This window comes from Vanrija pseudolonga, chromosome 4, assembly GCF_020906515.1.
Source record: "Vanrija pseudolonga chromosome 4, complete sequence".
Classification (NCBI taxonomy): domain Eukaryota; kingdom Fungi; phylum Basidiomycota; class Tremellomycetes; order Trichosporonales; family Trichosporonaceae; genus Vanrija; species Vanrija pseudolonga.
The window spans coordinates 1761870-1782848 of record NC_085852.1 but is presented as its reverse complement, the minus strand read 5'-3'; the positions used below and the strand labels follow the sequence as shown (position 1 = coordinate 1782848).

At 63.6% G+C, this 20979-nt stretch overlaps 7 protein-coding genes across 7 annotated transcripts; 3 read left to right on the top strand and 4 right to left on the bottom strand.

Annotated features, from left to right (window-relative positions):
* Positions 1 to 2960: 2960 nt before the first annotated feature.
* LOC62_04G005942 (uncharacterized protein) lies at positions 2961 to 4096 on the bottom strand. The gene is made up of 5 exons (XM_062772501.1): positions 3898 to 4096; positions 3842 to 3860; positions 3490 to 3723; positions 3081 to 3162; positions 2961 to 3030 (listed from the first exon to the last, which is right to left on the bottom strand). The coding sequence occupies exons 1-5, from the start codon at positions 4059 to 4061 to the stop codon at positions 3014 to 3016; spliced, it is 516 nt and encodes a 171-aa protein (XP_062628485.1). The 5' UTR covers positions 4062 to 4096; the 3' UTR covers positions 2961 to 3013.
* Positions 4097 to 4728: 632 nt separating this feature from the next.
* cut9 (Anaphase-promoting complex subunit cut9) lies at positions 4729 to 7293 on the bottom strand (the record flags this gene model as incomplete). The annotated part of the gene is made up of 5 exons (XM_062772500.1): positions 4729 to 5562; positions 5604 to 5933; positions 5972 to 6212; positions 6251 to 6745; positions 6786 to 7293. 5 exons carry the CDS (start codon positions 7291 to 7293, stop codon positions 4767 to 4769), a joined length of 2370 nt encoding a protein of 789 aa, XP_062628484.1. The 3' UTR covers positions 4729 to 4766.
* A 215-nt stretch (positions 7294 to 7508) lies between these two features.
* On the top strand, positions 7509 to 9291 carry dbr1-b (Lariat debranching enzyme B; the record flags this gene model as incomplete). The annotated part of the gene is made up of 5 exons (XM_062772499.1): positions 7509 to 7528; positions 7578 to 7974; positions 8012 to 8097; positions 8135 to 8827; positions 8866 to 9291. The coding sequence occupies exons 1-5, from the start codon at positions 7523 to 7525 to the stop codon at positions 9289 to 9291; spliced, it is 1608 nt and encodes a 535-aa protein (XP_062628483.1). The 5' UTR covers positions 7509 to 7522.
* A 312-nt stretch (positions 9292 to 9603) lies between these two features.
* Positions 9604 to 14620, top strand: STU1_0 (Protein STU1). Its single transcript, XM_062772498.1, has 4 exons — positions 9604 to 9768; positions 9847 to 10050; positions 10098 to 10540; positions 10579 to 14620. The coding sequence occupies exons 1-4, from the start codon at positions 9733 to 9735 to the stop codon at positions 14540 to 14542; spliced, it is 4647 nt and encodes a 1548-aa protein (XP_062628482.1). The 5' UTR covers positions 9604 to 9732; the 3' UTR covers positions 14543 to 14620.
* A 707-nt stretch (positions 14621 to 15327) lies between these two features.
* RRP14 (Ribosomal RNA-processing protein 14) lies at positions 15328 to 17271 on the top strand. Its single transcript, XM_062772497.1, has 3 exons — positions 15328 to 15604; positions 15680 to 16024; positions 16122 to 17271. Exons 1-3 carry the CDS (start codon positions 15362 to 15364, stop codon positions 16653 to 16655), a joined length of 1122 nt encoding a protein of 373 aa, XP_062628481.1. The 5' UTR covers positions 15328 to 15361; the 3' UTR covers positions 16656 to 17271.
* Positions 16799 to 18267, bottom strand: LOC62_04G005937 (uncharacterized protein; the record flags this gene model as incomplete). The annotated part of the gene is made up of 3 exons (XM_062772496.1): positions 18082 to 18267; positions 17884 to 18044; positions 16799 to 17753 (listed from the first exon to the last, which is right to left on the bottom strand). Exons 1-3 carry the CDS (start codon positions 18229 to 18231, stop codon positions 16799 to 16801), a joined length of 1266 nt encoding a protein of 421 aa, XP_062628480.1. The 5' UTR covers positions 18232 to 18267.
* Positions 18268 to 18468: 201 nt separating this feature from the next.
* LOC62_04G005936 (uncharacterized protein) lies at positions 18469 to 20657 on the bottom strand. Its single transcript, XM_062772495.1, has 4 exons — positions 20329 to 20657; positions 20168 to 20261; positions 19612 to 20032; positions 18469 to 19267 (listed from the first exon to the last, which is right to left on the bottom strand). Exons 2-4 carry the CDS (start codon positions 20250 to 20252, stop codon positions 18742 to 18744), a joined length of 1032 nt encoding a protein of 343 aa, XP_062628479.1. The 5' UTR covers positions 20253 to 20261; positions 20329 to 20657; the 3' UTR covers positions 18469 to 18741.
* Between the last annotated feature and the right edge of the window lie 322 nt (positions 20658 to 20979).

Sequence of the window (20979 nt, the reverse complement as noted above, 5' to 3'; positions counted from 1 at the left end):
CCCTTGCACAGAACCCCTCTGTACCGCCCACCCCAACAACCATACTGTCGACAGTTTTTAGCTGTTGACGGCATGGTGCCGAGAGCCATCCTCGTTTGCCCTAGCAGACACTCACGCATCCATTGCGAGGGACTGCTTGTTCCACCGTCCTTTCGCAAGGACGGCCCTCGCTCAGGTAATCGCAGTCTATTGCATGCAAACGCCCCCCGCCGCCGCCGCGCGCCGCGCGCCCATACGCCGTGCCGCTGCGCCTCACACCGCCGCGGCACACAACAAACAGACATGACTTCTGACGAGCGTGACAGACTGGAAGGGGGAGCCCGGGGGGGGTCGACGACGCTGCCCCTGTTTGTTGACGTCTGGGATGCCAGATGCCAGATGCTGGGTGTGGGGCAGCAGGACAAAGGCATGCACAAGCGTATACGCCATGTCGCCAGCTCGCCAGGGGACCCGAATCTAACGCGCGCCAGCGTGTCAGAGAGCAGAGCGAAAGCAGCAGCAGCAGCGCGCGCACCACGCACCACAGGCACAACGCTGCCCCAAGGCCAAAAGTCAAAAGGCGTCGTGTACTAGGCGTCGTCGCGCGCCTGGTGGGGAGACCCCGGTTGCGTAGCAGGTATCCTCCGACCGACCTTCTAGACTTTGACCTGACGCGTAACTGTTGCGTGTGCGTCTGTTTGGGCTGTCCTGCCGCCGGACGTCTCGAGCGTGATGCTTTTGCCCCAGGGGTGAAGAGGGGAGGATGAAACGGCGTCTGGGTAGCGCGGACACACTTGTGAGTTGAGCCGTTTGCCGTGCTGCGTCTGGCCGTCTGCTTCGCGTCCCTATGTTTCGAGTCTGCGCCACGGCTCTTGTGCTCTCTGCGCACCCCAAATCTGCCCCCCTGGAGCCTGTTCTGGCCCATCCCACTTACCTCATCGGCGCGGGCGGGCAGACGGCACCCGGACCTGGCTCGTCGGGTCCCTGGACCTTCCGCCCAACTTACCCAAAGTCGGGTTCTGGCTGTGCGCGTGCAGTGGCCACAGCCAACCACGCTGCGGGCTAATGACGAGGCGAGTAGCGCCCGGGAGAATGGAGCCTCTAGGTGACTACCAGGGTACGCGGTGGGCCGTGGGCAAGGCCACAAGGCCAAGGGGTGCGAAGCGAATCGCATAGGACCGAGTAAGGGAGCCTGGGCTCTGTCGCATTGTGAAACGCTAGCCGCTGACTTTGAACACGTCCGGTGTCGCTGGAATGATGATCGTTGTCTGATCGGCAGGTAGGCTGTGCTGCACGAGTCCAGAGGACAAGAGAGGGTCGACCTTGTGCCCACCCCCTCTCTCCACGCCCCTTTCCGCTGCTTGTTCCACATAGAGGGTGCGGCTCGACGTAGGTCTACGTAAAAATAATTTTGCGTCGACGTCGGCCTCGCGGCGGATGGAGCAAGTGTGAAACGTAGCGGGGAAGTGTGAGGTGAGTGATGTGCGTCGCGCGAGCAGTAGGCTGCAACCTAGCCACCACCCAACTGCACATTCCAAATGGTCCCGATTCCCCCCTCTTCCCTTCTACTAAACCTTGTCTGGTGTCGACGAGGAGAGAGGCAGGGGAGCATAGCAAGGGTGCAAGAACATGACGAGAGCGCGCCAGGGGGCAATGTCGAGCAACTGCAGTCTAACACTCCCCGTAGTAAAGCTTGAAGCAAACTCTTCTGATATGTCTATAGCTTCGCGTCAAGTGGCCATCATCGTCGTCGCGTCCAGACCTTGTCTCTGTTGTTGCTATGGAGGCTGGCCCTCCCTCCAATGGAAGTGATCCCCGGAGAGTGGTTCAGAGTGACACAGTGCTGCACAGCACCACGTCATGGCAATCATTGGGGCAATTCCAGTTACATGCTTGCTTGCGTCGTGTCGAGGTTGGTGGCTGCTAGACCACACATACCCAGCTACCCATGCCCACACGCCCACGCACGCCCACATGCATGCATGCACGCGCAGGGAGGGGGTTCCAGCGGCCAGCGGCAACCAAAGCAGGCACAGTTCGGACATGACAAGCGACCCCATCCGTCCCATCCGTCTCCGCCGTCTCGTCTCAGAATGGTGGCGCAGGGGGCGAGGCCTGCCGCGCGCGCGGAAGGGGGTGTGGCGCACGAACATGTACGACGCGTCGTGCCCAACCAACCCCAAGTTTTTCAGACAACGAACGAGGTCATCATGACGAGGGAGCAGGAGATAACACGGGTCCCTCCACGGCGTCGTAGACAGTGAGTGGGCAGGCAATGCAGTGCGGGGTTTGGAGAGGGTGCTGCGTGCGGGTGGGCTAGCTGGAACTCCTTTCCGCGCAGGTGACTACAGCAGTGCCCCAGAAAAGAACAGTCTGGCACCTCCTCGCCGTCGCAGAGAAGAAAGAACACGGGTCCTCACGTCCTCACGACCGGGACTGTGTAATACGAACACGACGCGTCGCGAACGAACGGGTTCACATCGAGCACTCCGACTCCCGCAGAAATACATGGCCCAATGGTCGAGGTGGTGTCGACATGACCAGGCACGCACACGACTGACGATTTGATGTCCTTACGCTGCTGCTGCTGTACCTTTCTGCTGCTGACCCTGCCGCTGCCGTGCCGTTTACTTACTGCAGCGCTGCCGTTGGCCTCATAATGAATATGACACCTGCTGCTGCACAATTCGGAGCGCTCGGAGCATAGACTGCACCCGCCGCGCTGCATGGCAACACCCGCGCTGACATTACCATCCGGCGTCGAACACCTTTTGGTAAACGAATGCGAGGGCACCGGATCTGGGGTGGGGGCAAGGCGAGGTCCGCGAGGTCCACTGCGCTGGAGCGAGAGCGGCGGTGGGCAGTGGGCAGTGAGCGATGAGTGAGCGAGTGCCTTCTCGGTGTATCCACCACTCGTCGGCACAAGGAAGCGCAAGGCCGCCCTAGTGTCGCAGTCGCTCACTCGCACACGACCGCACAAAACCACAATGACACAATCCTTCTTTCACTGCCACACCATGCATTCTCTACCAGTCTAGATCCTGATGGCCTCTGTGCGGGCAGTTAGTCGCCGCACGCCGCACAACCACGACTCCACGTACCAGTCTTAGCGACCTTCTGCAGGTCCTGCTCGACACCCCAGACGTGCGCGCGCAGGTCGAGGAGCTCGAGGTGGAGGCCGTCCTGCGGGTGTGAGTGGGTTGCCGGGGTTGGGTGTGGCGTGGCGTGGCGTAGTGTGCTTTCTCCCTCGCCCCCTTCTCGTCACATCGTCGTCATCTTGGCCACCTTCCCTCGGCATGTTCATGCTGCCGGACGTCGACAGGAGTCTCCGTCTTCATCCGGCTAGGCTCTGCACGCCGAGGACCTTGGACGGCTTGCCCAGTCCGTCTGCGCTGACCGCTGACCCGGTGGACCATCTCGGATCTCGCCTCCTCTTCGCTCAACCTGCCGCACACCACACCGCACGAATCCCTCGCGCCGCCGCCTTCGGCGCCAGCCCTCGGCACTCACATAAACCTTCTTCATCTCAGCGCGGACCTTGGCGACGTCGCCGCTCGCCGCGCTCTGCGCACGCAGCGCCGCGAGGTCCTTCTCGACCGTCTGCAGCCTGTCGAGGTGCGACGTGATGCGCTCAGTGCCCTGCGAGAGCTCGTCGACCGACGCGAGGAGCAGGCCCTGCGCCACTTTGGTGTCCTGCTGGAGGTAGTAGACGCCGAGGGAGGTGGCTGCGGAGAAGCCGAGGAGCTGGGCGCGAGCGTCAGCGAGCGGGCAGCGGGGCAGCGGGCGACGGGGACAAGACGAGCTCGGCGGCAGCGACCGAGCTTCCGCCCGAGGTCGCCGTTCCCTCCGCCGTACTACTCACGAAACCGAGAACGCCGCCGCTGCACCGTCAGCAAACACACCTACGCCGCGACCCACCGGAACCCCCCGACAGGCTTCTGGACCGGCACGGCGCCGACGGTCCCCGCCTGGGCCTGGGCGGCCTCCTCGCGCAGCACGGCCGACGTGCGCAGTCCGCGGCGCGGCGCGGCGCGGGCGACGGTGCGGGCGAGGGTGCGGGCTGCTGTTGCTGAGGCGAGCATTTTGTGTTGTCTGCGGTCAGAGTGGAGGGTGAGATTGATTGGGAAAACGGCCTGGGTGATGTCGGCGTCGTCGGCGTCATGACGGGAGTATTTGGCGGCATGCTGGCGGCTGGCAGGCGCGGGTCAGACTTCCGTGGCGGCTAGACAAGCGGCTCATGTTGCGGCTGCTCGATGCCATCGGCGCCGTCGCCCTCGCTGCTGCTGCGTGCTCGCTGCATGTCCAAACTGACGGCTGGCACATGCCCCTCATCCTAGCTGACTGCACTGATGGCCGAGTGCCACGACGTCGACTGCCACCAGCCGACAGAGTCCACTTCACACCACCTCCCACCTCCGACACACCCCTCGCTCCCCTTGACGACCATCCCGTCACGCTCCCCGCCCGTGTCCAACCTTGAAGCCAGAACCAAGGTTTGTGGGTGCTCGCACCCCCCGGTGCCGCGCAAACAAACTCTGTTGGACGCGCGTTACGAATGCACTTCATTAGTACCGCTGCCCAGAAGACGGCAGCAGGAACGCGCAGGGCAGGCAGGGATCGCCGTCGCCGTTGCTACGTTGCCGGCTGGATCTCAAGATCTGACACTTGGGACCTGCGGCGTACCGTGCCATGCGCTAGATCTGTCGTCGTGCATCTGTATGCTATGCTATGTGGTGCAAAGTGCCTTGTCGTCGCCTCGCCGCCTCGCCGCCTCGCCGCCTCGCCGCCTAGTCCTCCTCAATCTCCATCCAGCTTGACTCCTCGCCCGGTGTGGCGCTCACGTGCGACCGCGTGCGCAGTGAGACTGACGTGTCCGGGTCGAGTTCCGCACTCCTAGCCCGCGGCGTGACGGCCGGCACGTCGAGCTCGGCCTGGCTAAAGCTCATGTTTGTCGTGTCGCCGCCTGCGTCGGACAATGTCGCAGGGTCGATCTCGATGGGTAACGGTCCAAACGCTGGGTTGCCCTTTGGCACGCTGAACGGATCGAGATCCCGCTGGGCGATCGCCGCCGGGAGACCAGGCAGCGTCGTCGGGTCGAGCACTTCGACCTGCTCGCGCAGTGCCATCTCCAGCAGCACGGTTGCCATTGGATCCTGGGGGGAGAGCGCTAGCGCGGCGTGGTACAGCCTGATGGCGGTGCGCACATCGCCCTCGAGCTGGGACAGCATCGCCTGCGAGGCGTATGCCGTCGCGTTGGTCGGGTCGAGGCGGATACACGCCTGGTACGCGGCGCGCGCTTCGGGATACCTGCCCTCCACACGCAGCGCGTGGCCCAGGTTGCAGTGTGTGACGGCCCAAGTCTGTGCAACTCCCTGCATGTCGCCAGCGCCAGAAATCGCCCGCTGAAAGTAGTCGATCGCGTTGGCGTAGTCGTCTCGGTTGTACGCCGCCACGCCGAGCTCGTGTAGCAGCAGCGGGTCGGACGGGTGGATTGCCGCTGCCGACAGAAAGTATTCTTCTGCCAGCGCCGATTGTGACAACTGGAGTTGTTCTTGGCCGATGAACAGGAGTGGGAGGTGGGATCTGTGTGGTCAGCGCTCAGCCCAAAGACAGTCACAACCCACCCAGAGAACAATCGCGACGTCGTAGAGTACGCTGTAATTGCCTGCTCGTGCTCCCCCTCCCATGCAAACGAGTGGCCAAATGCAACCCATGCCGGCGCAAAGCGCGAGTCGATGAGATTGGCCTTGCTGAAGTAGCGTCGGGCGTCGGCCCAGCGCCGCCCGGTAAAGTACCACAGGCCGACAGCGTACCATGACGTCGCGGCGTGGGGGTTCTGGTCGACCAAGTCGTGGGCAAGCATGTACAGCGATGAACGCAGCCGTGGCAGGTGGTGCATACACGCGAGGTGCAGCGGCAGCGCACCGACATGGCCGGGTACGCGCTCCAAAATCCTGCGCTGTCAGCCTAAACTCCCCCACACGGTACCCACTTGGACGTCACAACGTAGCACTCCTCCCACTTGTACCGAGCAAACAACTCCTCGGCCTCGCCGACCATGACGTCGCAGTTGTCGCCCAGGCCGTAGGAAGCGGCCAGTTCCCGTCGGACCGCCGCAATCTCGGTCACATGAGAGTCTTTCCTCAGCTTGGAGAGGTACATTAGGCGAACAAATGCCGCAGCATCGGGCTGCAGGTGGTCCCTGTATGCCAGGTTGTTGATAAACTCCCACTCTGCACTTGTCAGTGCTGCCATATAACCTCCTACTCACCCTCTTCAGACGACATCATTTGGCCCTCGACAAGCTCCCTGAACGCCTCGTAGTTCTTGGGGTCAATGACCAGAGCCTCGATGAAGCACTCCTTGGCGCGCTGAAGTGACGATAGCCGGAGGTGGAGAATACCGCGGAGGTAGCACATTGATGAGTGGAGCTTGAGCTCGTCTGGCGCTGGGCGAGGGTTGATCCGGTCGTCGCGGAACGCGTTGCTCTCGCCGACCATTTCGAGCGCCTCGGCATGCTTGTCCTGGTGAATGAGGCACTGGACAGCAAGAAACCGACACGGAAGGGCCTTTTCGATCAGCCTTATTGGTGCGGGCGCCGCTTCGTCCTCGTCGTCCAGCAGGTCGCCGCCGCGCCCCTTGCCCTTGCCTTTCTGTGCTGCTGACGCTGGGGGTAACTGGTTGTCCGTCAAGAGACGCTCCGCCTTCAAGTAGTTCCCCTGGAGGAAATAGGACTGCGCGAGCCAGAAACCGTCGTCGACGTCGCCTGCGTCGTGGTTAGCTCAACCCATCAGCCCATCACCCACCCGTCCACGAGAACAGCTTGTCGCCCCAGAACGCAGCCGTCTGGTACAGATGCTGCAACATAGCGTCCTGGCGCCACTGGCGCATCGAGTCGATCATGCCCCAGTGCTCTACGTCATCGAACTCGTCGCCAGAGGTGCCTAACCCGTCTTCGTCCATGACTTCGCTCAGGCGCGAGCGGGAGCGGGTATGTCTCGTCTCTGCAGGGACGAGTCTTGCCGGGCCGTTGCTCGGACCAGCACGGCTAGTGTAGAGCGACGGGCGCACGCGCGGCGACACCTGGCCCATTCCCAGGTGGCCCTGTTCTGCCGATGAGAGAAAGACTGCCCGCCCGCGGAGGGACGACGGCGCGCTCATGTCTGAGATGCCCGAGACGTCGGCTGGGTTGAGTGAGAAGGACGCCGAGAGCGATGGCCGGCCCGCGCTGCCTAGGCCGTTACCGCGGCGCAATGGCGGCGCATTTTGCGGTGTGTAGGCGACGCCGTTTCCGAAGGGCGTCTGAGTCGACATTGAGATGGAGTAGTTGAGAGAGCAAGATGTTTGCAATGGGCAGCGGCGTCTTGTAGCATGGGCATCATCATTGTCGACCATCACAACAGGCCCGCGGAAACAAATGTTGTTTGGGCAGACGTTGAGTGGAGGCCCAAGTGTCGGGCCATTTTCGGTGGAGGTGAGTTGCATCAAGGTGAGTGAGGTGAACATCTCATCATTGATCCTCTTGCATCCAAAACACTTCGCCATGCTTGTGAGTGCTGATAGGTTTTAGATTGATGGTTCAGCACTCACGCCCCCAGGTAGCAGTGCAGGGCTGCTCCCATGGCAGCCTCACGGCCATCTACGACACGGTCGCTCAGTTTGAAGCGCGCAAGGGGCAAAAGGTCAAGCTCCTCCTCCTATGCGGCGACTTCCAGGCGCTGCGATCAAGACACGACTTTGCATCGCTCGCTGTGCCAGTCAAGTACCAGACGCTGGGCACGTTCCATGAGTACTATGCGGGCACGCGCGTCGCGCCCGTCCTCACCATCGTCATCGGTGGCAACCACGAGGCGAGCAACTACATGTGGGAGCTGTACCATGGCGGCTGGCTCGCCCCGAACATTTACTACCTCGGCACGGCGGGCAGCGTGCTCGTCGACGGGTTGAGGATATCAGGCGCGAGTGGTATCTTCAAGGAGCACGATTACCGGAAGGGTAAGCTGCACTAGGGAGAGCCCAGCTGACACCGCAGGCCACTTTGAGCGCATGCCCCTCACTGGGTCGCAAGTGCGTAGCAAGTACCATATCCGCCAGTATGACGTGGCCAAGCTCATGCAAGTGAGTGAGAAGTGTTTGACTACCACTCACACCCCAGTTGCCTCGCTCCAACTCGTCAATCTTCCTCTCGCACGACTGGCCGATCTCCATCCCCCACTACGGTAACACCCAGGCCCTACTCTCACGGAAGCCCTTCTTCCGAAGCGAGGTGGAGAAGAACACGCTCGGATCGCCGCCACTGTTGACATTGCTGGACCACATCCAGCCGGCGTTCTGGTTCTCGGCCCACCTCCACGTCAAGTTTGCCGCGTTGTACGAGCACCCGGTCAGCGACGACACGGTGCAGAGGAAGCCGACGGTTCCCGTGGCGCCCCAGATCATCGACTCAAATCCCGACGAGATTTCTATCACAGATGACGAGGAGGAGGCTGTTCTCGCCGAGGTGGCTGCCGATACTGGCAACCCGGACGAGATCACATTATCAGATGACGACTTTGACGAGCCTGCGGGGGAGCAGACTTCCGCACCAGCAGAGGTAGCCGCGCCCGTCGAGGCACCAGCAGCCCCCGAGGCAGCGGCAAATGGCAACCCAGAAGAAATCCTCGTCGAGGACGAAGAGTTTGACGAGGAGCCCCATGCTCCACCACCAGCCCCGGCCGACGGTCCCTCTGTCCCGCAAACCTTTGAGCCGGCCCTTCAGCGGGTTGAGCCCAAGGTTGGCCCCCATGGAGGACCTGTCACCCAGTTCCTCGCGCTGGACAAGTGCGGTGCGGGCAAGGAGTTCATTCAGGTAAATCCCAACGTGTGAAGCCATACGCTGATCCCCAGTTCCTGGACATCCCCTCTCCGGAGATGTCGCCGGAGGACCAACCTCCTCGCCTCACGTTCGACCTCGACTGGCTGGCGATCACACGCGCACTGCACGGCTACATGTCGACAGAGTACGACCAGGCGCCACTTCCTGACGCGCCAATCCTCGACGCCATGATCGACGACGAGATTCAGCGGATACGACAGGAGGGCTTGTTAGTCCCGGCGCCACTAAGCGAGGAGAACCTTGCGCATGGCGCCGTCCCCCCATTAGTATGGGAGCGCGGCCCTGTGGACGTGGGTCGCGTACAGCAGTTCTGGCCAACAGCACCGCCCGAGGGCCAGCCTGGTGGCTCTGCCTCTGCTTGGTACACCAACCCTCAGACTGAGGCCTTCTGTGGCATGCTGGGTATTGACAACAAGGTCAACCCCCGGCCACAATAGTAGCAGTAGTAGTCGTCGTGCCACGCGGTGACATTGTCCCATCCGGGCTATGCATCTCTCCGTCACGGCGGGCGCCCTGAAATGATACTCTGGTCCATCACTGTTGTAGTTAGTGTCCTTGGCTGGGGCATGCATGGTGGCAGCGGGCCACCAAATGGGTCCAGAGTGGGTGGCATGTTGTAGGGTGGGGGAGAAGGGCATTTGATTCCGCCCGTGCCCCCGTCCCCGCGGTACCACTGTATACGGCATGTTGGCTGGCGACGCGCGCGACTTTAAGCACTGTGGGTCAGGAACACAACATGCAACCAGACACAACACCCACACACCCACACAACCACAACCACCATATACCATCCACCATCTTGCACCTCGTCACTCTAGCGCATCGCACATTGCAACCTACACAACACACTCAACAGTGACGCGCCAGACTCGATAACAATGCCACCGGCGGATGCCGCTGGCGCAAAGATCCCAGTGCGTAGTGCCCCCACGGGCACATGTTTGTGTGGCAAACATTTCCATCACGGCGAATGTTGACTGACACGACCCCAGTGCCCGTCCCCACACAGCCTACAGCTCGAGCTCGACTCGCTCGCAGCCGTCCTCGAGCCGCAGGAGCGCGAGGACACGTGGGAGAAGTTTGAGAAGGCCATCATCCGCTTCGCTGCCGTCACGAGGGGCGGCGGGTACAAGCATCTCGATGCCTATGTCCGCGGCGTGGGGAACAAAGGTGTCGGTCTGCGGCTGGTCGATTGTGTGAGTTTGCTAGCCCGGACGTAGATAGCAGTCTCTAACACCTCCAGATGCTCTCTGACCGTGGACGCCTGTCAGGAGTGACCACCGACCTGTTGCAGACGTTCGCGCCGCGGCTGGCAGGCCACTTTGCTCCCCTCGTCCACCTCTACCTTCCCCCGCTCATTCGTCTCCTCGCGCGTCCAAACAAGGTCTACCTCAAGCGCGCGGAGAAGTGCCTCTTAACCATAATCTCCCATTGCCCCCTGCCCACCATCCTGATCCACCTCCGCGGCGGGCTCGACGACAAGAGCGACATGTGCCGCCGTGCGTCGAGCGTCGCGGTTGAGCGCTCGGTCGAGCTCTGGGACCGCGCACGATGGCACGACAAGGACCTCGAAGTCCTCGAGCTGTGCGTGCGCAAGATGGCGACGGACCGAGATGCCGAGGTCCGCAAGACGGCCAAGAGGGTCTGGGCGCTGTTCTCAGAGGACTTTCCAGAACGTGTTGAAGAGTGAGTTGGTGCGATGGGGCTTCCGCTAACAGTGATAGCTTTACAACGCCCCTCACTCCCACTATCAGGAGGTATCTTGATATCCCGCAGGCGGACGGTACAGGGAAGCCGAGGTCACGCCCTCCACCACGCCCCGTGTTCACTGCGCCAGCCCCGGCTAGATCTCAGTCAGCTTCGAGCTCACAAGCGGGACCGTCCACTGCCCGTGTATACGATTCGCCCGACAAGTATGGCCCAGTATTTGGAAGCAAGGCCCAACGAACACTGCCTCGCACGGACGCCCCTGCATCCGCAGCCGATCCCGTTCGCAGGATGGCGGCACCCACGCGGTCCGTAGAGCAGCCATTACCGGGGCGGGTAACGCGATCGGCATCGTCCATGTCGCAGCACTCTGCGTCAAGTGCTACGTCCATCGACGGCGGGAGGAATCCTCTGTCGAGACCTAGCCGGCCGCCCCAGTCCCAAGCGGGTTCGACACACCCTTCCGTCGTGGCGGCCGACAACTCCTTGCCTGCTCGGCGATTCCCTCCCCCTGCACGGATTGTCCGGCAAGCGTCAGAGGAGGATGCGACGGCCGGTCCTGGGTACGCTCGCACGGCACCTGTGCTCACAAACTCTAGGCCGCAGCGCCAGCTTGGCGCTGCTCACCGCCGACTCGCTACTGGTCCGTCAAGAATGGACAGTAACGAGAGTCTGAAGAGTGCTTCGAGTGGCGGAGCAGGAACATCGTCGACGCCTTCCACCGACCCTTCGCCACAAAGCATTGTGAAGCACAGAGTCACCGACTTTGAGCGTCTCGCCGAGGAGCATGCGGCGGCGGGTGCAGCGGCGAGTCCTGCACGCTCGTCGCCGCGAGCAGAGCTCCAGCCTCTGCCACCTCGAGCCAGATCGGTTTCACCCGCGTTCGCGAGAGAACCTCCGCCGCCATCGACTCGTGCCACACCGGCCACCAAGGTCAGACAAGTCCGCGGCATGTCCGTCGACTCGCCATCGCTCTCCATGCTCGTCGGCAGGAGATCACCAAGCGATGGCTACAAACACGACCTGCAGCTGTTAGATATCTCCATGGTGTCCAACGAGGGCAGCGGAGCAGGCGACACCCCGATCGCCAACCGTGGGGGTCGGCTCTCTCAGTCCCTCCGCGAGCGCACGTCGCTGCCTGGCGTCGCGCAGCTCATCGAAAAGTTCACCCCCAAGCCAGCGCACGCTTCCGTGCCTCTCCGTCGAGTTGCATCAGAGTCGGCGCAGATGCTCAGCTCTCCCTCACCAGCTGCAGCTTCCAGTTCGTCGACGCCAGACTCAAGACGTATCTCTCCGCTCCCCCGACGCAGCCCTCTCGCCCAGGTCCAGCAGCTCGAGGATGAGCCATCCCCGCGCTCCCTCAAGCGCAAGGGTTCCGACCTCGAAGCGACCTTTGCCTCACGACAGGAGGTGCAAGCCGAGGCAACGCCAGTTCCGGCCAAGACCGCCCCTCGCTGGAGCATGTCGCCGCTCATTGCTTTCGGCGACTCTCCGTTCGCAGCCCCCGAGCCCCCCGCAATGTTCACCTTCTCGTCGAGGCCCTTCGGTCGCCCTTCGCTGTTCAATGATCTAATGAGCCTCAGCAACGGCACCGCTGAGACCCCCGAGCCCCAGCAGGAGACGCTGGAGGAGGAGGAGGAGGAGGAAACCGAGCACGATGCGGCAAACGAGGCCGTCCTGCTCGAGGACCTCGCAGACCTCACCGTTCATGGCCCCGCAGCAGCAACTCCGCATGCCAATGGCGTCGCCGACCTCCTTGATGAGGAAGAGGAGGATATCGAGGCTACCGTCATTCTCGCTGGACCTCCTGCTCAGGAGCCTGCCCATGCCCCTCAGGCAATCGACCCGCCCGTCGCCCGGGAGGAGCCGTCCGAGGAGGTGGTAGCCGCTGAAGCCGAGAGCTCTTTGGACCACACAGTCCACCGAGCGGTTGCTGACGATAGCGTTATCGTCGGTGCCGTTTCGTCGGCCACTGTCGTCGAGGAGGCGGAGGAGGCCGCCGTGGAGCCGCCCAAGCTTGCCACATCCCTCAAGCCAACGCAGGATGCGCCTGTTCCACCAGCAGCAGTCGAGCTGCCAGAGGAGCCCACCCCTGCCAAGGCCGCTCCGGAGCCCTCGCCTTCGAAGGAAATTCCTCCCGCCTCAACCACGCCTGTCTCCAAACCTGTGGAATCCCGTCGCGTCTCCCAGCGTTTGCAGACCATGGCCAACCCTGTGTCGGTCGAGACATCTGCCCAGGCCCCCACCGTCGTGGAGGAGACACCTGCTAGGCCTACTGCGGTTTCAGAGAGCGTGGAGGCAGTCGAGGAAACTCCTGCCGAGCCTCCTCGCGCTCCATCTCGCCGAGCAGCAGCACTTCGGACCGCTCGTGCTACGCCCGTGGAGAAGCGTTCATTCCGCCCGATCTCAAAGCTTGGATCGATTGACAGCGGCAAGGCCGCTCCTGCTCCAGCTCGGGTGGTGTCAGCCAAGGCGGCCTCCTTGTCCTCTTCTCTTCAGGAAAGCGAGCCGGCCCCGGCTCTGGAGGCCCAACCCGCTCCTGCGGCGAAGAAGGCCAGCAAGCCGCCGGTCCCATTGGCTACGGCGTCCAAGCCAGCTCCGCCCATTGTGACCAGCAACAGAGTTGTCTCGGCAGAGATGCAGCGCCCTCCTCGACCTCCGTCATCTGCATCCAACCTCACCAAGCCGACGGCTGCAACTGCGGCTCGTGCGGCCGCATCAGCGGCATCGAAGCCCACGGCTGACAAGGAGCTCAAGCGTGCCCCGTCGCGGGCCCAACTCGTTCCGGCGCCTGTTCCTTCTGCGCCAACCCGCCCGGTGTCGCGCGCTGCCGGCGCGGCGTTTGGCTCGACGGCTGCATCCCGCGCTCGCGCTGCCGAGCTTCCGCCGCTTAAGCGGCAGCGCGTCAAGCTCAAGGCACCAATGGAGAGCTTCCGGCCAAGGAGTGGTGGCGCTGGCGGGGCAAAGGCCGCGATTGTGGGCAACGCTGAGCCTCGTCAGGCTCCGCTGCGTGCTAGAAATCGTGCGACGGGGGCTGCTCGTTCGGCCAAGATGACCGAGACATTCCCTCTCCCCGGTCCAGGATTAGAGATCAAGACAACAGAGCCGTCATCGGGTAGCCTGACCCCAGCACCCGCTGTCCAGCCCCAGGGCGTTGAGGCGCAGCCCGCTACCGCTGTGGCGGAGACGACAAAGCCACCTGAACCGAGTGGCAGTCTCGCCATCCCTGGCGCCGCTCCGCCGCAGGCTTCGAGCAATGATCAGCTTTCGCGCACGCCTACGTCAAACTCGCCCTTGCTGGTCGCTGGCCACATTTCGCCCGCGTCGTCTCGGTACAGTGGCAAGTCAGACCGCTCGTCTGGCTCCAAGCCATCGCCTGTGATCATCCCTGCGCCTCGAGCCCTCGACCCTGTGCTCACGCCGCTGAACGAGCTGTCGTCGACTCCCGTTGCGACGCAGACCCCAGTTCGCCGAGGCAAGGCGGCCGAGTCGCCGGCATTGGCGCACTCGCGGCGCATCTCCCAGGCTATCCCTGCTAGCTTGTTACGCCCATCGCCCGAGGTCTCCTCCACGCCGAGCGCCGCGTCAAGGATGACCTCTGCCTTGGCGCAGATCGACAGCTCCGAGGACGACGACGAGGATGAGGCGGAGGTGCCGACTCCTGTGGCGACGTTCAAGCCACGCCATGCGCGGAGGACAACTCGCCCGCAGATTCCCTCGGCGAGCTCATTCTCGCCGCCTCTGCCGGTGCTGGCGATCCGAGAGGACACACCGGATGTCAAGCCGGATGTGGTTTCCGACGCCGACATCCTGGGCACGGTGGTGCGGCACGACGTATCGACCCCGCCTGCGAAGGCCGCTGCGTCTCTGCTCGCCAAGCTGAGCGGAGGTGCTGGAGCCACCCCAGACGACCGCAAGGTGTTAACCCCGAGAGACGCCAACTTGGCGCGCCGGGGGCTTGTCGGCGAAGAGGAGGAGTGATGGGTTGAGGCGCGCTCTTGAGCAATTTGCATTTAGACATGTGATGTACCATAGATATAATGCATCATGATTGGGTAGCCGTGGGTGAGGTGAGCGGGCGGCTCGGTGCATCCATGAACAGTGGGAGATGATTCGCGTCCTCCACATCCCATCTCCGGTCCAGATAAGCATTGCGAACACGACGACTACAACATCCTCGAGTGACGAAAACTACATGGCAAGGCTAGAATGCAACTTCCTTTTGGCACCAATATTTCATGGAAAAGTACTTGAATATAGGGCTGCACTCTGGTTGCTAGCTACAAGATCCACTGTGCTCTGAGCCACCGACCAGATGGCGCTACGAAGTTCCCACAGAGTCACTTCCACCACAAGATGCTCCATAAGGAGAGAAAATACCAGTTACTGGCGAACGGAGCGCGAAGAGCGCACGGGCAGCCCCAATAGCTGCCCAGCGGCGTCGGCTGAGTTCCAGGGGAGGAGAGGAGGAGGGAGGCAGGGCAGTTTTAACAGATTTTCACCCGCATTCGACAGCCATTCGGAGGGCAATCGGGCACCTTTGTCTGATATAGCTGTACCACCTCACCCATCACCACCTCTGGAACAAGACGAGCAGTGGAAAGACGACAAAAAGCCCAAACTCACCTCCCACACCCCACCGCCACCATCAAACTCCCCAACCTCCACCTTCGAGCCCCGCCAAAATTGCTCCCGCACGCCACATGGTTCCTGACTTCAGAAATATTCAGAGGATCAGTGGCCAGCGATCAATCGGTCGGCCTTGAACACAATCCAACAACAGCACAACACCACACCACGATGGCCGCCCTCGCCCCCGCCGCCGCTGTGCCCGAGCCTAGCGGCGCGGCAGCGCACGACCCCGCGCTGCTCGCGTCCCTCGAGGCGCGGAACGCCGTCTTTTCGTCGCTGCTCGCCCTCATCCCGCAGCAGTACTACCTCGGCCCGAGCGAGGAGCAGCTCGACTCGAGGTGGATGAAGAAGAAGAAGAGGAAGACGGGCGAGGAGATCAAGGAGCACAAGAAGAAGGCCAAGCAGGACAAGGTGAGCGCGAGCATGCGAGGCAGTGCGGCGCAGGCGCGCTGCCGGACCCAGCTATGCTCGTACTCACACACCCAGCTCGACCCCGCAAACCTGTCGAGCACAGGCGCCGACGCCGCCCCAGCCCCCTCAAGCGTGCCCGACATCCCGCCGGCGCTCATGCCGCTCCCGCAGCGCCGGTTCGGCGCGCTGCCCCCCGCGGCGAGCATCGGCGACCTGCGCGACAGGATGAAGACGCGCCTGGACGCGTTCAAGCGCCAGCGCGGTGTCGACGAGGACGCCGAGGACGACGACCCGCAGAGCCGCTCGGCGCTCGAGGCTGCGCGCCGCGAGAAGCGCGGCGAGATGAGGGATAAGCGCCGCAAGGAGCGCAAGGAGGAGCGGAAGAAGGCGAGGTTGGAGCCCACGGCCAAGACTGCCAAGGTGGGTTGATCCGCGAGCGGAGCGAGCGGGAGTCGACGCAGCCTCCTCAGCCTCCTCGCCCGCTCAGTATGCAGGGCGCACCACTAACACCCCCCAGACCCAGCTCCTCGTACCCCAGCTCCCCCGCGAGACCGACAGCGTGACCTTCCCATCCGTCGCCCTCCCGTCCGCCGCCAAGTCGCGCGCGCCGCTCAAGAAGCTCGCGAACGCAGGCCAGGCGCTCGCCCACCTCGAGAAGCACCAGAACAAGCTCGCGTCGCTGCCTGAAGACAAGCGCCGCGAGGCCGAGGAGCGCGACCGCTGGGCCAAGGCCGAGGAGCGTGCGGCCGGCGGCAAGGTCGCCGACGACGAAAAGGTGCTCAAGAAGGCCGTCAAGCGCGAGGAGAAGCGCAAGGCCAAGGGTGGCAAGGAGTGGGTCGAGCGCAAGCGTACCCTCGAAAAGGCGCAGGCCGCGTCCATCAAGAAGCGCAACGACAACATTGCTGCCCGCGCCGACGGCAAGCGGAATAAGCGCCTGGGCATCAAGGACAAGAGCGGCGACAAGAAGGCTGGAGGCAAGAGCAAGAAGGGGCGTCCTGGGTTCGAGGGCAAGAGCAAGGACAAGAAGGCGGCGGTGAAGAAGCGGGCGTAGGTGAGCGAGCGGAGCGCGGAGCGCGTAGCGGAGCGAGGCGTGGCCCATATACCTCGGCATAGACATGTATGTGTATCTTGAGACTGCCGCCGCGCCGCGCCGCGCTGCGCCGCACAAACAACATATGCTGCATTAGATGTCTATCAACGGTGGTATCCTCCGCCATACGGTGCTTGTGGGCGGGCACCTTGGGGCGCGCCGTAGCCCGGCCCTCCAGCGCCATAGCCTACTGGTCCGCCAGCGCCATACGGGACAGCGTTGGGCTGCTGTTGCGGCGCGTACCCCTGCTGCTGCTGTGGCTGGGTGTAGCCGTATCCGTACCCGGCAGCGGCGTACCCCTGCCCCTGCTGCGTGTACGCGTAGGCGTAGGCGGCGGCGCCGGGCTGTTGCTGGAGGTGTGGGGGCTGCGCGTAGGCGTAGCCTCCGCCGGCGCCAGCGTACGCCTGTACCGGCGGCGCTGCGGCGCCGCCAGCGCCGGGGCTAGCGAACCCCGCGCCGGGAGTAGGCCCTCTAGGCTGGCGCACGACGCCGGCGCCCGCCCCACCAGCACCGCGCGGCGTGCCCCGCCCGCTGGTGCTGCCACTGGGCCGCTGGACGGGCGTGTACCGCGACCCCGACCCGGCGCCTGGCGTCGCGGGGCTGCTCGCCTCGCGCACGGCCAGCCGGTCGACGGCGCGCGCGAGCTCGTCCACGCCTGGCGCCGTGGTGCGCGGCGACGACGTGCCGCTTGCGCTTGGGGCCGAGCTGCTTGAGCGGGGGGTGGACGTGCCGCTCCGTCTGCCGGCGAGCTGGGACGGCACGGGGCCCGGCGCTCTGCCGGCGGTCGCGGCACTGGCACCACCACCCGCAGCGCTCGTGCTCGCCGACGCCGACGCCGACGCCGACGGGCCAGCGTCATCCCCCCCGCCGGGGCCAAAGATGCGCTCCCGCGCCAACCGGTACTCCTCCTCCCTCTGCGTGAGGCTCTTTGTGCCCGCCGGCGTCGCCGCCCCGCTCGACGACGCGCTCGCGCTCCGGTTCGCGTCGGGCCGCTTGAGGATCTGCATCTTGGGCGCGGGGCCGTCGGGGGTTGCGAGGGAGGGTGGGGGGCGGGCGTTGCTGGGGGGGAGGGGGGTCAGCTCGATACCCCGTTTCTCGGAGACAGCGCCGGCACTGGCAGCAGGCCGACGCCTAGCCGACGCCGCCTCGCGCCTCGCTGCGCTCGGCACTCGGCGCTCGGCACACTCACGCAGTGTCCCAGATCTGCCGGTTCGTGGCCGGCCGCGGCGCGAACCACTCGTCGCCATCCTCGTCCCTCCGCGCGCCGGTGCCATTCGCGCCAGGCCGCGCAAGCAGCGTCGGCGGGGCCGCGGTCCACGCCTTTGGCGGCGCAGTGGGGGCTGGTGTGTCCTGCGTCGTTAGCGGCAGTGAGGTGAGGCGGGCTCACCGTATCTCTGTCCCAGTCGTCGTCGTCTCCCGCGGCAACGACGGGGGGTGGTGCGCTCGCTGGCGTCGCGGCCGCTGCACTAGAGCCACCACCCACGCCGCTCGCTCCGCTCGCAGCACCAGCCGCCTGCGGTTTGCCCTCTGCGCTCATTCTGATGTGTGGTCGACGAGCGAGGGTGGAGTGATGATGCGGCGTTTGTGAGCGGCCCACGGATGAGTGTGTGCCAGCGGGGGTTGTTGTCGGTGAGTGTGACTGCGTGCGTGGGGTAGGCAGTGTGTGCGTGCGCCAATTAAACTTACTCGGCCATTAGGCATGCAACAGCAGGCAGATTAGCAAAACACCGCCCGCTCTAAATAACCATCACCGTAGCCACCATCACGACTCCCATCAACTGCTATTACTATGCATATGGCTACTACACTACTACCGCCACGACCACGGCTCGGCTGGCTACGCTTGTCTCGTGCACAGGCCGACGCGGCGCGGCGTGGCGTGGCGGGGCTATGACGTGCACTGTGCACTCACTGCCTGGCAGCGTGTCTCCGAGAGGTGAATGTATTGACTTCGGGAGGCGGGTGGTGACTTGGTGTTGGGTTCCATCGGCGTCGAGCTGACTGCCCACGCTCGCTCGCTGCGCTCGCTCGTTCTCGACGGCAGCGCCTAGAACGCCGACAGCCCCTGGCCCACCAGCTCCATGGCCTCGCGGCCGTTCTGGATCCACTCAAAGCTGCCCTCCTCGTCTGGGCCAATATCCTTGCCCATGACGTCGGCGAGCGGGTCGTCTCTCCACCCACCACGGAGGAACGCCGCGCCGTGGTCCTTGGACCGGAGGATGTTGAGCGCGTGCGCCCGGCGGTCGGGGTCCTCGCTCAGCAGGCTTAGGTGGAACGCGACGCGCGGCGGGATGGTGATGCGGCCAATCTTGAAACAGTAGTCGGTGACTGCCAGACAGCACACCACACCACCGTCGGCACGCGGCGCACGCGCGCGCGCAGCCAGCCTCTTGACCACCTCCTCGGGCGTCTTGAGCGGGTGAACCGCTGCCATGGCGGACACCGGCGTGTCGGTGCCGCTGGGGGGCACAGACATGTTGGGGTTGACCTTTGGCGCCTCGGATACCGGGCGCGACTGCTTGCCCTTGCCCTTGCCCTTGGGGTAGATGATGAACTCGGTGACGAGGTGGACCCTACAGTTGTCAGCATGTGCATAGGAAAATTCGTCGCGTCTCGATGTAGTCGGCCACGTTGGCGGGTTCTGCCGTTTGTGGCCCGGAAATCACACGCCACGCTGCCACATGGCGCTAGTGGGTAGCGTGCCAAGTCGGCTAGTCAAAGCCGGAACGTTAAACGTTTCACGACGCCGCCGGGAGCACTGGCATGCTGGCCATGTTGGCTAGTGTTGCGTGACGAGACGACGCATCGCCGCCGCCGCGACTCGTTGCCCGTGGAAGTGTCGAAGCGACCGACCACACAGCCTTCCCGCCACTCAACCCCCCCGCGCTTGCTGCGCGCTCACGGCCACACTCACCACTTGTCGCCGTAGCCGCCCAGTCTCGTCTCAATCGTGTACGTCGAGCCGATTGGGATCTCCTTGAAGTACTGCCAGTGGCTGGCGCCCAGAGCCATGAAGAGGCCAGTCGCAAAGCACGGCGCCATGTTGTCAATGGCCCACTTCATCTTGCCCGCGTCCGACGCCTTGGGGTACGACGAGTTGCTCAGGTGCATGTTGTAGTCGCAGTCGTCGAACAGGGCGATGCGCCTGATCTTTGTCCTGTTCTGGTAGATGTTGCCGCGCTTGTCGACCTCCTTGCGCCAGCCGCGCCAGAACGCGTTCACGCCCTTGGTGTACGCCTTGTAGTACGCCGTGAGCGGGTACTTCCAGACGCGGAGGTGCCATAGGAATGGGAACGACGACGAGTTGGCAAGGATGAGGAGGAGGAAGAGGACCTTGACTGTGGGGGGGAAGGTTGGGTGTCAGTAAGCGCCGGCTAAGGTGCAGATCCAGCCGGGATCGCGGCGATCGCGACGAGCATGCTTTGATGCTTGCTCCCCATCGCGTCCGCCAGCTCCCCACGGCGCCAACTCACTGTACTTGGGGATGAAAGGCAGTAGCGGCGAGGTGCTCGGCGCCGTGAGCTTTCGCACGAGTGTGCGCACCGCGTCAACAGCCATGGTGGAGAGCTGATACCAGTCGAACATTGTGTCAGCCGGCTGTTCTTTTTTTCCTGTTGCAGCCCACTTCACTCACATGTCCGTCTCCCTACGTTTTATACGAGCTGTCGGTGGCTAGGACCTCTGACCTCGGTGCAGATCTTGGGGGTCCGAGTCGGGGTGGGGGGCTACGTTGGTGCGGGGTCGGTGTGGCCGCCTGCTGCTGCTGCTATGTTCGGCGGGCGCGCGGAGATGGCGATGGCGACGACACGGGGGCGAAGGGGCCGTCCTGAGCTTGAATCTTTGGGGAGGGCTTGATAACGATGGCGCGCTCGCACCTATCGTTGTCGTGGAGCCGTCGTGGGTAGATTGGTTAGGATGTCAATGTTTTGGTCAGCAGTGGCCGCCGATGACGGAGAGGACGAGGCGACGAGATTGTAGCGACTGCAGTAGGTGGTGTCCAAGGCACGTCTTAAGCATTTCTCGGGGAACAACAGACACTCGTCGCCGCGCGCGCCGCGGCTACAGTGGTGGTAGTCAGGGGTGGCGCTTGCATTACTACCTTGGAGTAAAGGGGGTTAGAGCGCATCTCAACCGAGGGTAATGGCACTGACTCCTGGCGCCGAGTCCTGGGCAAAGGTATCGTATCCCTGCGATCGTGACTGGGTGGGTGCGTGGGACGCCAGTCACAGTCACCCAAGCAAGCATACCCCGCTTGAGACTGGACTGGACTGCTTGCAGCCAGACC

What these genes read in the sequence shown, in the direction of transcription:
- STU1_0 (XM_062772498.1), top strand. Translation starts at nt 9,733, where the DNA reads ATGCCACCGGCGGATGCCGCTGGCGCAAAGATCCCA. An exon ending in CCGCTGGCGCAAAGATCCCA is followed by an intron (nt 9,769 to 9,846) that starts GTGCGTAGTGCC and finishes ACACGACCCCAG; the next exon opens with TGCCCGTCCCCACACAGCCT. An exon ending in GTCTGCGGCTGGTCGATTGT is followed by an intron (nt 10,051 to 10,097) that starts GTGAGTTTGCTA and finishes TAACACCTCCAG; the next exon opens with ATGCTCTCTGACCGTGGACG.
- LOC62_04G005942 (XM_062772501.1), bottom strand. Translation starts at nt 4,061, where the DNA reads ATGCTCGCCTCAGCAACAGCAGCCCGCACCCTCGCCCGCACCGTCGCC. An exon ending in CTGAGATGAAGAAGGTTTAT is followed by an intron (nt 3,163 to 3,489) that starts GTGAGTGCCGAG and finishes TCACACCCGCAG; the next exon opens with GACGGCCTCCACCTCGAGCT.
- LOC62_04G005936 (XM_062772495.1), bottom strand. Translation starts at nt 20,252, where the DNA reads ATGGCTGTTGACGCGGTGCGCACACTCGTGCGAAAGCTCACGGCGCCG. An exon ending in GCCTTTCATCCCCAAGTACA is followed by an intron (nt 20,033 to 20,167) that starts GTGAGTTGGCGC and finishes TCCCCCCCACAG; the next exon opens with TCAAGGTCCTCTTCCTCCTC. An exon ending in CTGGGCGGCTACGGCGACAA is followed by an intron (nt 19,268 to 19,611) that starts GTGGTGAGTGTG and finishes TGACAACTGTAG; the next exon opens with GGTCCACCTCGTCACCGAGT.
- RRP14 (XM_062772497.1), top strand. Translation starts at nt 15,362, where the DNA reads ATGGCCGCCCTCGCCCCCGCCGCCGCTGTGCCCGAGCCTAGCGGCGCG. An exon ending in AGAAGGCCAAGCAGGACAAG is followed by an intron (nt 15,605 to 15,679) that starts GTGAGCGCGAGC and finishes TCACACACCCAG; the next exon opens with CTCGACCCCGCAAACCTGTC. An exon ending in CCACGGCCAAGACTGCCAAG is followed by an intron (nt 16,025 to 16,121) that starts GTGGGTTGATCC and finishes AACACCCCCCAG; the next exon opens with ACCCAGCTCCTCGTACCCCA.